General features: G+C 37.5%; 1 protein-coding gene across 1 annotated transcript; it reads left to right on the forward strand.

Annotated features, from left to right (window-relative positions):
* The first annotated feature begins 12,037 nt into the window (after positions 1 to 12,037).
* Positions 12,038 to 16,634, forward strand: LOC105440704 (tripartite motif-containing protein 45-like). The gene is made up of 3 exons (XM_011671156.2): positions 12,038 to 12,070; positions 13,562 to 14,217; positions 15,332 to 16,634. The coding sequence occupies exons 2-3, from the start codon at positions 13,582 to 13,584 to the stop codon at positions 16,592 to 16,594; spliced, it is 1,899 nt and encodes a 632-aa protein (XP_011669458.1). The 5' UTR covers positions 12,038 to 12,070; positions 13,562 to 13,581; the 3' UTR covers positions 16,595 to 16,634.
* Positions 16,635 to 17,044: the final 410 nt, after the last annotated feature.

Below are 17,044 nucleotides of genomic sequence, written 5' to 3' on the forward strand. Positions count from 1 at the left end.
TAGCCTCATACGATTCCATACGTATAAAAGCTAAGAGAAATGTTGTCAGTGATAAGGGAGGAGAATGAGATAAATGGAAGAAGATTAAGGAAAAGTAGTAGAAAGAAGGGGTTAAATGTGTGGTAACCATCTTTTATCCTTCCAAAAAAATGATAACAGCAAATAAAATGTCTTGCTCTCTTACCTAGGGCTCTATATCCACAACTAAAGAGTTACAAAAGTCGCCCTCTATAGATAAAGAGGATGAATACCGCCATTAAGTTCAAAGGTGCTTCACAGCTCTGCGCGCGCACTCTATGTGGGATAACCCAATTTTATTTATAGGATGCACAAACTATATTATTTTCACAGGCAATCTCGTGTGAGTTTAGCATTGTAATCATATTTGTATTGATGTATACACTTGATGAGAGACTTTTGATCAAAGTTACATATTTGTAATCAACGTGAGAAATTGGTACAGAACCGCATGCAGTTAGGACACACTTGTTCCGTACAACCACGATATTGGTACAATTATAGTAGGTCCATGGTACAATCTACTACTTAACTTCATTTTTGTTTGTGCTTGCATGAATTGACGGTTGGCTTTTATAACACATTACCACGCCAAGTCTGGAGGGATGAATGCTGTCCTTGAGACGCGTCCAAAATGCACTGCATGCAAGTTTCAGCGAGATGCTGTCTCATTCTGTAAAACGTGTAATTTCTATATGTGCACTAATTGCGACTGCAGCCATGAGCAGTCACACTTTGAAGGTCACGAGATTGTATCCATACAGGATATCGTCAACGGGAAGGTCAGCGTTGGTCATCAATCCGAGAATTGCTGCATCCACAAACAAGAGAACAAAGATATGTTTTGTGAGGATTGTAAGGTCCACGTCTGTTTCAAGTGCGTGATCGTCGGTCATCAAAATCACAAGATCAAGAATCAGGCTGATTTCGAGCAAGAGTTGCGGCTTAAGGTAAGCGTGGTTTCATTTAAGGTACCATAAACGGGTAGCGGGTACCATATGCGCCAGAAGCAGGAAGGGGGAGGGGGCGCACCCTTGCCAGAAAAAAACGTTTGACATCATTAATTTTGCAGTATAACCATTAAAAAGAGGTTATAAAAGACAAAGTGTCACCATTCCAAATTCTAACATTTTCTCTCTGTCGCTACGCTTCCTCGTCTGTTTCAAGTGCGTGATGGTCGGTCATCAAATTCACAAAATCAAGAATCAGGCTGATTTCGAACAGGAGTTACGGCTTAAGGTAAACGTGATTTCATTTAAGGTACCATAGGCGCCAGAAGCGGAGAGGGGGGCGCACCCTTTCAAATTCTAACATTTTCTCTCTGTCGCTACGCTTCCTCGTACATTAATAGATGTACCCTTTCTTTCAGAAGCATCAAATCGGAGAGGCTAATAATTTTTTTTCTATCAAGGTGGCAGCTAAAAAAAAATCGCCGTATTTCGATTAGTTTTTAATAGTTCTGAATAGATTACAAAATACGTGTTTTCAGTAATCCATGTCGACTCCCTAAATGAAGCTTCTCGTATTAAATAGAAAGGAACAATCGATGAAATGGCATGAACTAGTTATGATGTATAAGAATGTTTAGTATTCTGCTGTAGCTACACAATTACAGAATGCTCTACGCCATGGCCCCATAAAGGGGAGCAGGCAAAGGCCCCACCAGCGAGCTAGACAATAGCTCATTACATTTAATATTATTACAGAATAGAAAAGCTTTTAAGTGCTCTAAAATCCGGTTTCGACTTTTTTAAACGCTTTCGTTTTCCTCGCGGTCACTAGGCTTCCTCGCATTTCAATAGCTCGAATGAGTCTTATCATTGTACAAGCCTTGTCTAATGTATATGGTCTTCAAGTGGACAGAACGAGAAAACTAATGCTTCTCTGTAGTAAAGAGGTGGGACTACACTTTCGTCACATTCTCTCACAAGACATGAAGCTCTTTCTGGTGCTTTCATATAATAATAATAATAATAATAATAATAATAATAATAATAATAATACACAATATTTATTAGGCGCTTAATACAGGTGTCTCTAAGCGCACCATAGTCTGACTAAAAAAATATTTACCAAAACTTATAATAAACACACAACTTATACATCTGTTCTTTATTCAATAAATCATGCAGACAGTATATAATAATAAAAATAAGAGTGGGATCAAACATACATAAGGCCAAATATAGGATCAAACATAAGATCGAACAAACAAGAAATAAGACGGTGTGCACCTCCTTTGACCGACTCACAACTGCAGAATATCATTCATGAATTAAAAAGGTGCGTTTTCAGCAAGGACTTAAATTGGTCAAGAGAATGAATATTATGAACATTTCAAAGGATAGGGGCATTAACTGAGAAAGCTCGATCGCCATATTTTGTAACGGTAAGAGGTCCAAGGGTTAACTGCAAGGTTGATATATATACAAATCATTATTTTGAAGTAGGCTAGGATTTTTCGTGGGCATCCAGATAACTCCGTAGCTACGCATTTTTAGGAACTGAAAAACAAAATCCACGAAAATTACAATATAGATACATGTAAGATATTAGTGAACCTTTTATTATTTGTTTTTTGTGCAAAAGGGCCGTTAGCATTTTTTATCTTTTGTAAGCACTTTGCATGGAAATGATAATAAAAGGGAGAAGAAAAAATGTAATATTGATAATGACTGAAGGAATAATGTTAATGACAATGTTCATCATCATCATCACAATATCCTTCGTATATCATTATTTTGCTTTTATTATTACTATCACTAAATTATGTATTATTATCATTATGATTATTATATTTTTATAGTTTTACTGCATTCATAAAAATGAACTTATTTCAAGGGTTGGATTGCTTTTTACGAACGCAGGAAAAGTGTATTCAATTCCTCTTGTCCTCGTATTATATATAATGGGGGTGGATCGTGGTTTTAACTTTTCTGAAACACTGATTATGAGCGCGCATATTCCGGTGTTTAATTTTCAAATCAGCTTCATGACTGAAATTGGCATACATCTCATTCTACAAAATGTTCTTTTTATTTCTCTCTTATTTGTTTTATTTAGGTAAACGACCTTGTCCAGCGTTGTGCCACTAAGAAATCAGAACTGGAGAAGAACATTCAGAATGTGGAAGTACAACGCCATGAAGTATACATTGCCGTGCAGAGATTACTGGACGATGTCGGTCAAGCCTACAACATCAAGGCCAAAGAGCTTGAAGACAATCATCGAAATCTCATCGAGCGCATCAATGCAGTAAAGCGGAGTTTCGATGACGACCTCAACGTCTTGAAATCCAACGATCGAAAGAGGATCAAGAGTATTTGTAGTTCAATGACACTGGTAGCTAATGACAGACTGGGTCGTCTTGAGACAGACAGTCTGTCTGCTCATACCTTGCTTTGTGAGGAGCTGGATGCCATGCTGAAGAAGGCTACTGATCGCACTTCTGCGGCAGCCATTACGAAGAAGGCACAAGAGAAGAAGTTCAAGCCTACAGATGATACTCGTCTTTACCTCGGGAGCATCTCAGAATCAGATCCGAAGTTGCACGTCATTCTGCGTGTAGATCTACGGGGACAGATGTATGGTATGACCCCGTACTCTGACGATAGTGTAGCTATCGGATATAATGGTACACCTGGTATAGATATCATTGATTCAGTTGGTAAACAAGAGCAGTATGCAAACATACCAAGTAACATGATGTGTTATGATCTTGTGTTTCAAAATGATAGGTCGTTATGCATAACGACGGATGCCAGTATAGCACACATATATTCTCCCAATGGATCCAGGAAATCAACCATCCATGTGAAAGGCAGTACCTTTATCAAATTAAACAGAAGTCTATCAGATGAAATCCTCATCGCTAACTTTAATAAGCAAGTCTATATCTATGACCCGACTGGATCCACTCTCAAACACACTATTCCAACAAAACACAACGCTACGAGCCAGGTATCTTCTACCAGGTCAGGTTTGATCGTCACGAGTTCATGTTACACCAATCCACGCGTGGTGACGGTCTATGACAGGGATGGGAATGCTGGTAAGTCTCTACAGGCTCCAGTCGATTTCTACCTGTATGCTGCCGTGGATGAGCAGGACAGGGTGTATGTAGCGTGTTCTGATCGGAAGAATGATAACGTGGTAATCAGACTCTATGACCTTGATGGTTTGAACCCGAAGGAGAGAGTTGAGTTCAATGTACTTAATCTGACGCTTAACAGTGATTGGTGTTACTTGGTTTCCCTCTGTCCAGACATGCTCGCGTTTGCTTGTGACAAGAAGTTGTATTTCATCAAGGTATCACTGTAATTCATGTCACACTCTATTACCATTATTGATGTTGTGTATACCTCTCTGATCCAGCTCTACTCTCATATGGGCCTATAATGTGTCATATTCTATTGTTTATAGTGTGAACTAAACGAAAGAAAAAATGTCTACTCTCTCGATAGATTTTAGTTGCCTCTGTACAGTTAACATTATCCAATATTGTAACAATTAACATCCCTCTTTCGAAATAATATAAAACTACTTAAAATATACATAAACTATATACTTCTTTCGTTGTGTAATTGTTTTCTGTTTGAAATGTTAACACATGATTGTTACAGTAAAATCAAAGATTAACAACGATTACAGACACACTGTTGAAAGCTTTTCGTTTTGGGTCATCGTTTTTGCGATTTACTCTAATGAGCACAAGATGAAAACCTTACGTTGCTTTAATCTCTGATTTATTGTTCAGTTGTTTGTGTGCGTGACAAAGCACATACTAACTGAATATTTTGTACTTTAGAGCAAAAAAGTACTTTTTAAACGTCTGGTATCAATATTCCCTCATCCCTTTTTCTACCATTTCATCGTAACAAAATGTAATGCTACTTAATAGCAATTCAAAACTTTACCAACTTTGAAGTTGAATTTGAAAGGTACCTACCACTTGAGATGCAAGAAATAGAAGCAAGTGATAACATGATATGATTTCATATTATGTTTAACTTGAAAATTGATAAAATATTGATTAACTTTTTATTAGTTTTATTTTCCCTATGTTGTTATTCTCAAAGTATTTAAACGTTTATTTTGTTTGTTTTTATTTTTCTTAATTGTTATTGTGATTATTTTGTATATTTATTAAATGAAGTAACAATTGATAGTGCGTTGTAATAGTAGTACCCCATTGTAAATAAGCTTTTCAGCTTTCATTGGTCATCATGTAGAGTCATTGGTATTATTATTTTGTATTCATTTTATAATGTCATTTTACTCTTCGTAGTTATGCTACAATGAACTTGACTAATTCGTCAAATCAAATTTATCTTAAAGCCTTACAGGACCATTGTGTAAATAGAACTGCATTCCATTAAAAAATCCTTTGTATTCAGTTTGCACCCTGTCTGGAAACATTGAATGCTCTGGGGACTGAATATGAAAGATTAGTCTTCTATAATGTAGAGAAGAACGATCGACTACTGAGGAATGTAAGAGTATTATGATATCTTTGTAACATATTTTATAGCAATTCTGTTATAATCGGTGATTTTACTTCGAATATTTCATGTAAATTGTCTTTTTCAAAATAGTTACCGCTTCAATTCGATTCCGTTTAGTTGGATTCGATTCAATTCAATTGAATCTATACAGATTATTGATATGTGACGTGGAATTTGGAATGTCTTCATCTGCATTTTATAACGGTAGAAAGAAAATGGGATAAGATAGGATTATGGTTATCATATGATAAATTGTAGAAATGATGACAATATTAAAAATATACCTCTGGTCTTGCTAGTAGACATGCATGGCAAACCCAAGGGAGGAAACTGGAGAAAACAACATTTGAATGTATCCCCATCATAAAGAAATGACCCCCATATGATATAAAGTAGATGAAATTTAAAAGAAAGTCCATGCATAAATGATCTGGCTTCGGGAACAATTTTCTCCCCCTCCCCCCCCCCCCCCCACTTTTTTTTTTGTAAATCTGTTATTATGCATCTCGATGGAAATGTTATTACTTAATGTTTTTGTTGAAGAAAGAAAGTCAGTTCTTATGGGTAAAATGGGGCGACTAATTCTATCCTGTTTTTGTACACAGTTTTGTTAAGTACCTTATACACATGTCTTAAATTTCGTATGTTGTATCTTCCTCAATTGTTTAGTCTTTTTAATTAGAAAACAGTTATAGTTACTATGTATACGCTGTAAACCTAAATGTACATTATTTCGTTGCATGCATACGGTATTGTTGATTGCCACTGGAAATTCCTTTGGTGGTGGACAGAAAAACAGGAAGAGAAAGAGAGAAACGGACGGAGATAAAGGAAGAATAGTGGTTACCGTCCTGTATATACTCTTACAAGTATAGTAATGAAAGCAATTAAAACGCAAGATACGTTACAGAGTTGCCAATTTGTTTCGATTGATAGCAACTTCAAAAATATTTCAACTTTCTTCTTTTCAATCGGTTTTTGCCAAAAATGTCACTGATCTTTTATATTCATTATTTTTTAAATGGGTTTATTTCAACTTAACACAATGTTTTGATATTTCATCATGGGATGAGATATTACATGGTCTGACGATTTATCCTTGTTTTGCCTTTTCTTCCCAGCCGCTACAAGCTGCTTTTATATTCCTAGTTCTGCTTTCTTTTCTTCTCTCTCCCTCTCTTTCTTCTTCCAGAGTAAGTGCTGCTTCAAGGGGATTAAGATATTGTGTTGATAGCTTCTATGGTTTTGTTTGTTCTTCCTGTATGTTTTCCTTTAAATACACTGCCTCCCATCTACTTTGCTTCCATCTCTCTTTGTCTCCCTGTCCGTCTCCTATACTAGTCTTTCTCAAATCCATCACTCTGATGTACCCTTCCCTTCTCTCTCTTTCTGATCTATATGTACTTTCTCCTCCATATTCTATCCATCTTTTCTCCACATACATACCTCATGTGTGGGTACACCTCTACTTCCTCTATCCGCCTCTCTCTCTCTCTCTCTCTCTTTCTCTCTTTCCAATTTTACCTCGATCTCAAAATCAGAATCAGTGTTTAAGAAAGGAGTGAAAGGTAATTTGGTGTTGGTCAAAGACAGTCACATGGCTCCGAATAGTCTCATTGGACAACGCCACCTATCGTCAGAGTCCGGCAGCCTAACATGTTAGCATATAGACTTTTACCCCCCAAAAATCGTTAAAAATTCATTTTTTGTTTAAACGAAAAGCACATCCACCCCGACGTACGTTGACATTAGCTCTTTCATTGGAACCCTCATGTCCCATTGACTTTTGAAAGTTCACCCACCGTAATTTGATCAAAATAGGTCGCCAGCTCGCCACTGCCTATATAACACATGTGCAACAAGTCGAACTTTGGACGCAATTTGCCACGCGACTGTAAGGTTATAGGTCAATCACACGAAGCATAAGAAGCGTGAATTATCATAGATCACTTCTGATTGGTTCATTATGTCCATTTCAGCCAACCCCCCCCCCCCCCCCCACACCGTAATTTTTCCATTTAGTATAGGCAAACATTTTGCCGAGTTAAGCCAAACATGAATATTCATGACACGCCACGAACTATTCGATTATTTACAGAGGGGTGCAATTGTGCACCACATCAAACTCCCCTGCTTTCAGTCAAGTATTTCATTGTATTGTGTAGTTTGGTAGGTTTATTTTACTAGCTATTTCATTATCAGATATCAATGATAGTTTAAAGATATGGAAAAGGTTCTTGTATTTTATATTTAGCAAAGCAATCTCACTTTCAAAATCACTACCGAGTGTCGTCTGATCCGCCAATTGCCGTCTGCTATATACGTTCAAGGCACATTTATCTGTGGACTGTGATGTAGACAGTTTACTCGTTATTGTAGATTTATAATTAGCCATCTGTCGTGTATTAGTCTTTAATTGTTGACACACATACAATTACCACACACATGAGCACTCTCACTTCCCCTCCCCAACACACCATTTCCGCAAACTCGGTTCACACATCATACCCAATGGCCCTGCAACACAGTGGAACAGTCTAGTTTGGTAGTGACATCGAACTACCTACGTTTGTGCTGGCAATGGCCCAGCGAGCGAAAATGAGACAACCGGAGCAATATGTGTTTTACGAAAAGAAATTGTGTTGAATGCTTCTTCAATGCATATATTTATCTTTTCAAAATTGACCACTGTAGTCAGATAAACTCACAAACACCCCCTCCCCCCCCCCCAATTTTTTTTTTTTAAATCAATCAATCAATTGATCCTTGAGCGATGCAACTCTACTCAACTCTCCAACTCAATCCAGTCTTCTACTCAAACCTCTCATCCTATCTACAACTTTCTGGTTTACAGTCCTTTTCAGGACTATACTCACTTCTGAAAGATACTCTTCCTTCCAACCTCCACTTTCTCGCCTTTCTATTTTCACTTCTATTTTCTATCCACTTTCCTTAGTCCTTCTAGGACTTTACACATGGTGTACCGTAAACCTCTACCGTGATTATTCATACCACCATGCAAACCTTCAAACATCATCTAAATACACTTTGTTTCGCAGGTATATAACGACTCGTAAGTTTCTCTCTTTCCACTACCTATAGTAAGCTCTGCCTCTACAGTCTGGTTGGAGGGATGATCTACACGCATATACTACAGTTTAGGTGTGACTGAACATGATCAACAAACAGGAACAGGATGTTAAAGGAAAGACATCATAATATACATGAATAGCACAGCCCAAAATAGTCATCAGTGTCATGAATACAAAATACACCATTGCTTTGCACTGGTTTCAAACTATTAAGTCGAGATAAGATAAGATAAGATATTTATTCGTCTTTCTTCCAATTGTCACATAGAGCATTTAGATCATTACACATTTACAATGCCAAAAACAAATTATGGCAATTATAACCAAAAATTAGAGTAAAAGAAAAACGAAAAGACCCTGGTAAAAGCAGAGCTTGTAAGTTAGAAAAATAGTAAATTGTTTTTTTTTTTTTTTTTATTGTATGATCGACACCTCAAATATTTAACTTCCCTAATACTTGATAACGTGCAACACAACCTGTCTGTTGTATATAGTCTATTTCTATTTCATACATTATATTCAAGGTTAAATTTACACTGAACCGGTTAAATTTACACTTAACCGGTACATTTCCATTATTTCTACATAGGTTTATATCAAAACACAAAGTCATACATACGAACCTTCATAATTATATATATCTCAAAAACATTCCCCAATATTTTGTTTGGTCATCAGTCAATCAGATCAGATATAGTAATGCCTCAACTAAACCATTGAGTTATAAATACAACCACGTACACAACTTCAACTTATACATTTCAATATATATTTCTTTATGCCACATAATAAATGGGGATAAAATAAACTAATTTAAAGGTAATACAAAGTTTTGGGAAATTTTGAAAATGGCCGGATAGCGATTTTTTAAAATGTTCGTATATTTGGATGCCCCTGAGGATGTATTATAAACAATAGAATAATTGAATATAAAAAAATTACCGATGCTTCCGGTACATTTTGATAAATTTCAAATAGCTTATACCGCCATAAATGGTAGCTGAGACCATGAAAATCTCAGAATATGCAGTTGTGATATATAATTTCCAAACGGGAATAGCAAATCGTTCGATTTTAGTCAAGAACCATAGTTTTAAAGCTAAATTAATATCTCGACCTTGAGAGGGAGCTATACAACAGAAAGACTTTATTATTTACAATTTCATCACTTTAGACTCGATTTCAACCGCGACAACGATCACTGAATATTGCATGATCGCATATGCTTCCAATATGTTCATTTGAACCAAATTCATGACCCCATACCAAAACTTTGTATTTCCTTTAACACACCATTTCCTTTCGAAACAGGATGTACATCCTGCACATCATCCCGGCAAAAAAAACAACCTTAAAGGTATAGACCAGTTTTGGAAACACAACCCTCTCAAAAAATGAAATCAGGAAGCTCTTATACCAATCATGTGAAAGAACATGTTTTGACTAAACACCCCCTCTCAAAAAAGTGAAATGGAAGCTCTTATTACCAATCATGTGAAAGAATATGTTTTCAGTAAACACCCCCCCCCCCCCTCTCAAAACATGAAATTGAAGCTCTTTTTACCAATCATGTGAAGGAATATGTTTCGACTAAAAAAAAAACTCTCTAAATATGAAATGGACGCTCTTATTACCAATCATGTGAAAGAATATGTTTTGACCCCCCCCCCCTCCTTCATAAAATGAAATGGAAGCTCTCGTTAGCAATCATGTGAAAGAATATGTTTTGACTAATACGTGATGATACAAATTTTGCCGGGAAACCGCCTACTAATTAATATATATGGTAAATTATTATATTTATCCGGCCCTGATAGATATCGCGTTGTTGTAACTTTACCAAGACTAGGCCAAAGGCTTATCATGTTGATGATTCCAGAACCTTGCAGTACACACCAATACTTATAGGCTATAGATGATCAACCTTTTCTAGATTGATTCCACAATATTTCTTTTTACAATGCATGATCAGAACTTGTCTTTACCTTTAACAAAGGAATAAGAGCAAAATTGTGGCAATTATAAAATCAGAATAATCATCAATTCATTCACTTGTTTGTTGCTGTTCACTTATTTCTTCCGTAAATAGTGTGCAGACTTTTAATTCTACATCTAAGTTTACAAACTATTATCTCTTTAATCGATATCAATAATCAATCCAAAAATTTAGATTGACTGACCTTCAGCAAGAGTTCTTTAATAAAAATTTCAAAATTTCAAAGAGCTAAGCAATACATGTACTAGGAAATTTGACATCATTCATTAATAAAATTATAAGCAGCTGAGTTCTCATTGAAGTTGACTAAAAGTCTGAAACGAATGAACAATTAATCACTAAACGGATGTGCTTCGATGGATGTGCTTTATCAACCGAGAAGCGCGCGGCATAACGTAACTCGCTGGGATACAGACTTGAAATATTATTTTATTTTATATACCTCATTTTAAGATTCTTTACTAATCCTGTCTTCTGATTGGTTGAAAATGCAGTCATGTTCTTAACCATGCCCGCTAATTGAAATTCATAGTCATTTTTCCCGGCTCTACCGGTTTATATCCATTTTTCATAGCACTTTTTCCAGGGCTGTGAAACGTGACGTCATTTTGCTGCGATCCCCATTTTGGTTTACGTGTTACCGTATAAGTTTCTTTTGTGCGATGACCGATGCGCAATACCGTAAACGGTGTTTGAGTGCAATTCGATTTTGGTCGCTGCATTCAGTTCGTGTAAACGTGTTTGGTATTCCCTGTTCTACTGGAGCACAGCTTGTTGGATTTCATACTGTACACAAGTTATTGTTGGTGTTAATATTCATGACTTCAAAGAGATGGAAACCTAAATGGGTGAGTCAACATTTTCCTTTTTTTCGGTATATAAAATATATATTGACTGCTTTTAATATTCGAGGCATAGTTGTTTCTATAGGGTCTCGGGAAACTCACAACCTGCTATGACCCCGCGGCGCAAGCGCCTTGGGGTCATAGCAGGTTGTGAGTTTCCCTTGACCCTATAGAAACCACTATGCCTCTCAAAGCAGTCAATATATCCTTATTATTACATCAAAGAAAGAGATGTGACGAAAATGGTAAAATTTGTCAAATTTGACTAGCAATAGCACTAAACGAAGAAGTAGAAAAAAAGGAGACGGCCAGTGTGATGTGTGCGGAATCTGCGGATCGTAGTTTGATTTGAAATATACTATATTTTGTTATATAAACATAGGAAGACAATGACTGAATATTATATTAAAACGAGATTGGAAAAAAGTAATTTTACCAAAGAGGGGGGGGGGGAACAGATGCGACGAATTTAGGAACAAGTCAAAGTACCAAACGAAGAAGAAGATGAAGAAGAAGAAGAAAAAGCCGAGATTGTGGGGAAATAATACAACCGATGACGCGAGAGGGCGACAGAACAGTCGTCAGAAAATAAATCCGCATTTGAAGAAAAATAAGGTGAATATACATATAGAATTGTGTTTGATTGTCTTTGCGTGATGTTTATTATATACTTCAAACTTTAGTTGTCGTTGGCTTGGTCCCAGTAACGTCATCACAGTCTCACTCGTTAATTCTTGTGTAGCCTTACTTTGGGCCCTAGTGACTGCTGTTTTTTGTGTGGAGATTCTTCTTCTGAATCTTCTGAATGGAATCCGGACATCTTCTACTTCTATTCTGCTACTTGTCAAAGCCTGTTCAGTATCTAGACAAGGGTGATGTAGAGTAAAGGAGGGGGTACCGGGGTAATCGACCATCTCCAGTTTTCGGCCGATCTGTTGGTAGGTACGTCTGGACAATTTTTCAATTTTCAATTTGGGATCGTTTTTCACCATTTTTGTTGGATATTGGAATAAAAAAATGTAAACGCAGGATGGTGATACGGCCCCAAACTGCGCACATTGCGAACAACCCACGTGTAGTGTATGCACGTCGCGCTCCGATTCGGGTACGTATACGTGGTACTGCCAGTTTTTTAAGCTGCTCGATTGGGCGATATGTTAAGTTGAGGGATTTTTTCAAAAATACTGTTTTTTGCTCTTAAGAATACTTTTTTTGTTGAAGAAGGTTGGCATCTCTGGTCTCGCAGCATAGGCTGAATTGTACAATTTTTTTTTTTTTAAATATCATTAAAAAATGGATTTAACAATACATAACAATCCTATATCTAGTAGACTTATGGTTGCACCGTGTGAGAGAGGGGGAGGATTGGGGAGTCCTGAAGATGACTGTCTGTAATCTTTCTTTCGTTGTTGTTGTTGTGTTGTTGTTTTAGTCTTAAGGGCGTGTGTCATTCAATTATGTATATTTTCTTGAGAGTGTGTAGTAGTCTAGACATCAGGAATTATGAATATGTCGTATACTTGTATGTCCTATCTGTGAAATGTAAAAGTTAGCAATGTCCTATTATTCAAATTATGCAAGGAAACCTGTTTTAATACTTTTTAGACTTCACTGTCATACACTATTGAGTGACTGACTGACTTTTTTTTTTTTCTTTGGTAATAACATAATTACATAAAATGAGCTGTAAAGGTACATGAGCATTTGTCTACATCAATAACCCACTTCTTGTAAAGGCCATAATTAAACTGATTGAATCTTTGTGACGCACAAAACACACAAGCATTCGGTATGAATATTACCCATTCACTTCACATGGGTGAAATGTAGATTGATGTCTTGCCAAAGGACATTAGTGCTGCATCAGGCATTTGAACCCTGTACCTTGTGGTTCACATACCTGGGACTTACCCCCGATTCACACTGGATTCTTTCTTACATGGACTTCCAAACAAAAACATTCTTTTCTCTCTGATTTTATTGATTAAAAGACAACAATCAAGTAACGGTAGATACTTCAAAATAAGGTCAAGATCATAGTGCTAAGATTTGTTTCAATTCGTTCAGTGTTGGTATAATTTCTTTCTTTTTGGCGTGATCTAACAGGATTCGGTGGTACTACGCCAATGGCTGAGAAGACTGAGGAAGAGAAAGCTCCATGCTCTCCAGAGAACCTGACGTGTCCACTATGTCTTGATATCTTCGACGAGGCAACAATCCTGACTTCATGCGGTCACACCTTCTGTCGGAAATGTCTCAAGAACTATGACCTGTCCCACCAGGACCTTGATCACATGATCTGTCCTCTCTGCAGGAATATCACCAAGTTGTCTGTGAACCGTGTCGATGATTTCCTCACCAATGTGACTGTCAACGGACTCGTAGACGAGTACCACGCCAAACGTGGAGGGATGGATGCTGTCCTTGAGATGCGTCCAAAATGCACTGCATGCAAGTTTCAGCGAAATGCTGTCTCATTCTGCAGAACGTGTAATAACTACATGTGTGAAAAGTGTCTGGATTGTCATCAAAATCTTACAGTCGTCTTTGAAGGTCACGAGATTGTATCCATGCAGGATATCATCGATGGTAAGGTCAGCATTGGTCATCTATCTGAGAAGTGCTGCATCCACAAACAAGAGAAAAAAGATATGTTTTGTGAAGATTGTAAGGTCCACGTCTGTTTCAAGTGCGTGATCGTCGGTCATCAAAATCACAAAATCAAGAATCAGGCTGATTTCGAGCAGGAGTTACGGCTTAAGGTAAACGTGGTTTCATTTAAGGTACCATAAGCGGGTAGTGGGTACCATATGCACCAGAAGCAGGGAGGGGAGGGGGCGCACCCTTGCCAGAAATAACGTTTGACATCATTCATTTTGCAGTATAACCATTAAAAAGAGGTTCTAAAAAAACAAAGTGTCACCATTCAAAATTTCAAAATTCTCTCTCGATCGCTTTGCTCCCTCGTACATTAGTAAATGTTCCCTTTTCCTTTTCCATCAAAGCGAGGAGGATAATGATTTGTTCCCCTATCAAGGTGGCAGCTACATTATTGTCCCCCCCCCCCCCCCTTTACAAGACACAATTCTCTGTATATTGACTAATTTGAATAGTACTAACAAGATTTTAAAATGTAACATACAGTGATATCATGTTCCAACAGGGATAAATCCTCTGTAGGGCCAGGCATTTTGGTTCAAGGCATGCCCACATACAGTAGATGACGTTTTTATGTTGGGGGTCTGGGCAAAATGCAATGAATTATTGATAATTTATTGCATTTTCTTTGTTTTTTTGTATTTGTGGGGGCGGCGACGTACCCTAGCCCCCCCCCCCCCCCCCCTTCGTACAGACATGATTCAGTGGCTAAGAATTTGCCTCGTTACTGTGAGGCCCCATGATCAAAACCGTGTCGATCAGCTATATTAGTGCCCTTTTGTGAGGCATTAATTCTCATGACTGTCAGTTATGACTTAAGGACGTGGGTCCCCTAGTTGATTAGCAAAGTAGCATACACATGCTTTAGCAGTCACGCAAAACAAACACTCACAAATACTCACAAATTATTATTCAATAAAATCTGAGAGTGTATTCTATCTACATCTATAAGGAATAAATCATTGTCAAAATCATTCCATAAGTCGGGGTGAAAATAATTATTCCACCATTATGACCAACAGTGTATTACTAGCTCTGTGTATCTGATATTAATGAATTGATAGAAATGTACTTATTTGGTTTGTTTACTTTTTGTATGATACATGATGAAGGGTCGTGGTTCTATTTTTTGTGAAACATAAGACGCGCGCAAAATCAGGTTCCATGTAATTGGCATACATCTCAATCTACAACATGTTCTTTTCATTTCACTATTAGGTGAACGACCTAGTCCAGCGTTGTGCCACTAAGAAATCAGAACTGGAGAAGAACATTCAGAATGTGGAAGTACAACGCCATGAAATATACACTGCCGTGCAGAGACTCCTGGACGATATCAGTCTAGCCTACAGCATCAAGGCAAAAAAGCTTGAAGAAAATCATCGAAATCTCATCGAGAGCATCAATGCAGTAAAGCGGAGTTTCGATGACGACCTCAACGTCTTGAAATCCAACGATCGAAAGAGGATCAAGAGTATTTGTAGTTCAATAGCACTTGTAGATAATGACAGGCTAGGTCGTCTTGAGACAGACAGTCTGTCTGCTCATATCTTGCTCTGTGAGGAGCTGGATGCCATCTTGAAGAAGGCTACTGATCACACTTCTGCTGCAGCCATTACGATGAAAGCACAGAAGAAGAGGTTCAATCCTGCAGATGATACTCGTCTGGACATCGGGAGCATCTCAGAATCAGATCCCAAGTTGCAGGTCATTCAGTGTGTAGATCTACAGAGACGGATGTGGGGTATGACCCCATACTCTGATGCCAGTGTAGCTATCGGATATGGTGATACACATGGTGTAGATATCATTGATTCAGCCGGTAAACATGAGCAGTATGCAAACATACCAAGTAACATGAAGTGTTGTGATCTTGTGTTTCAAAAAGACCGGTCGTTATGCGTATCGACGGGTGACATTGAAGCACACATATATTCTCCCAATGGATCCAGGAAATCAATCTTCCACACGCAAAAGCAACTCAGCTTATATTCTTTCATACTAAACAGAAGTCCATCAGATGAAATCCTCATCTCTAACACTGAGAATCAAGTCTATATCTATGACCCGACTGGATCCACTCTCAAACACACTATTCCAACAAAGCACAACAGGGTGAGGCAGGTTTCTTCTACCAGGTCGGGTTTGATCATCACAAGTACATGTTACGATCCAAGCATGGTGACGGTCTATGACAGAGATGGGAATGCTGGTGAGTCTGTACGAGCTCCAGAGAATGTCTGCATGTTTGCTGCCGTGGATGAGCAGGACAGGGTGTATGTAGCGAGTTTTGATCGTGAGAATTGTAACGTGGTGATGAGGCTATATGACCTTGATGGTTTGAACCTGAAGGAGAGAGTTGAGTTCAATGTACTTAATCTGAAGCTTAGTCATACTCGGTGTTACTTGGTTTCCCTCTCCTCAAACATGCTCGCGTTTGCTTGTGACAAGAAGTTGTATTTCATCAAGGTATCACTGTAATCCATGTTACATGGACCTATTACCATTATTGCTCGTGTGTATATACATGTACCTCTCTGTTCCAGCTCTACTCTAATATGGGTCTGTAATGTGTCATATTCTATCATTTATTATGTGATAACAAAACGAACGAGAAGATTTCCATTCTCTCAATAGATTTTAGTTGTCTCTATACAGTTGACATTATCCAATATAATAACAACGTCCCTCTATCAAAATGATATGTTTATGCGTAAAATATACAATAACTATATATTTTGTTGTGTAATTGTTTTCTCTTTGTAATATTAACAGATGGTTGTTACTGCAAAATCAAAGAATAACAACGACTACAGACAAACTGTTGAAACTTTTTCGTCTTGGCTCATAGTTTTTTGCCATTTACTCAATGAGTGATTTTTGACTTGGAATTTGGAATGTCTTCATCTGCATTTTATAACGGTAGATAGA

This window comes from Strongylocentrotus purpuratus, unplaced genomic scaffold, assembly GCF_000002235.5.
Source record: "Strongylocentrotus purpuratus isolate Spur 01 unplaced genomic scaffold, Spur_5.0 spur5_contig_821, whole genome shotgun sequence".
NCBI lineage: Eukaryota > Metazoa > Echinodermata > Echinoidea > Camarodonta > Strongylocentrotidae > Strongylocentrotus > Strongylocentrotus purpuratus.

What these genes read in the sequence shown, in the direction of transcription:
- LOC105440704 (XM_011671156.2), top strand. Translation starts at nt 13,582, where the DNA reads ATGGCTGAGAAGACTGAGGAAGAGAAAGCTCCATGCTCTCCAGAGAAC. An exon ending in AGCAGGAGTTACGGCTTAAG is followed by an intron (nt 14,218 to 15,331) that starts GTAAACGTGGTT and finishes TTTCACTATTAG; the next exon opens with GTGAACGACCTAGTCCAGCG.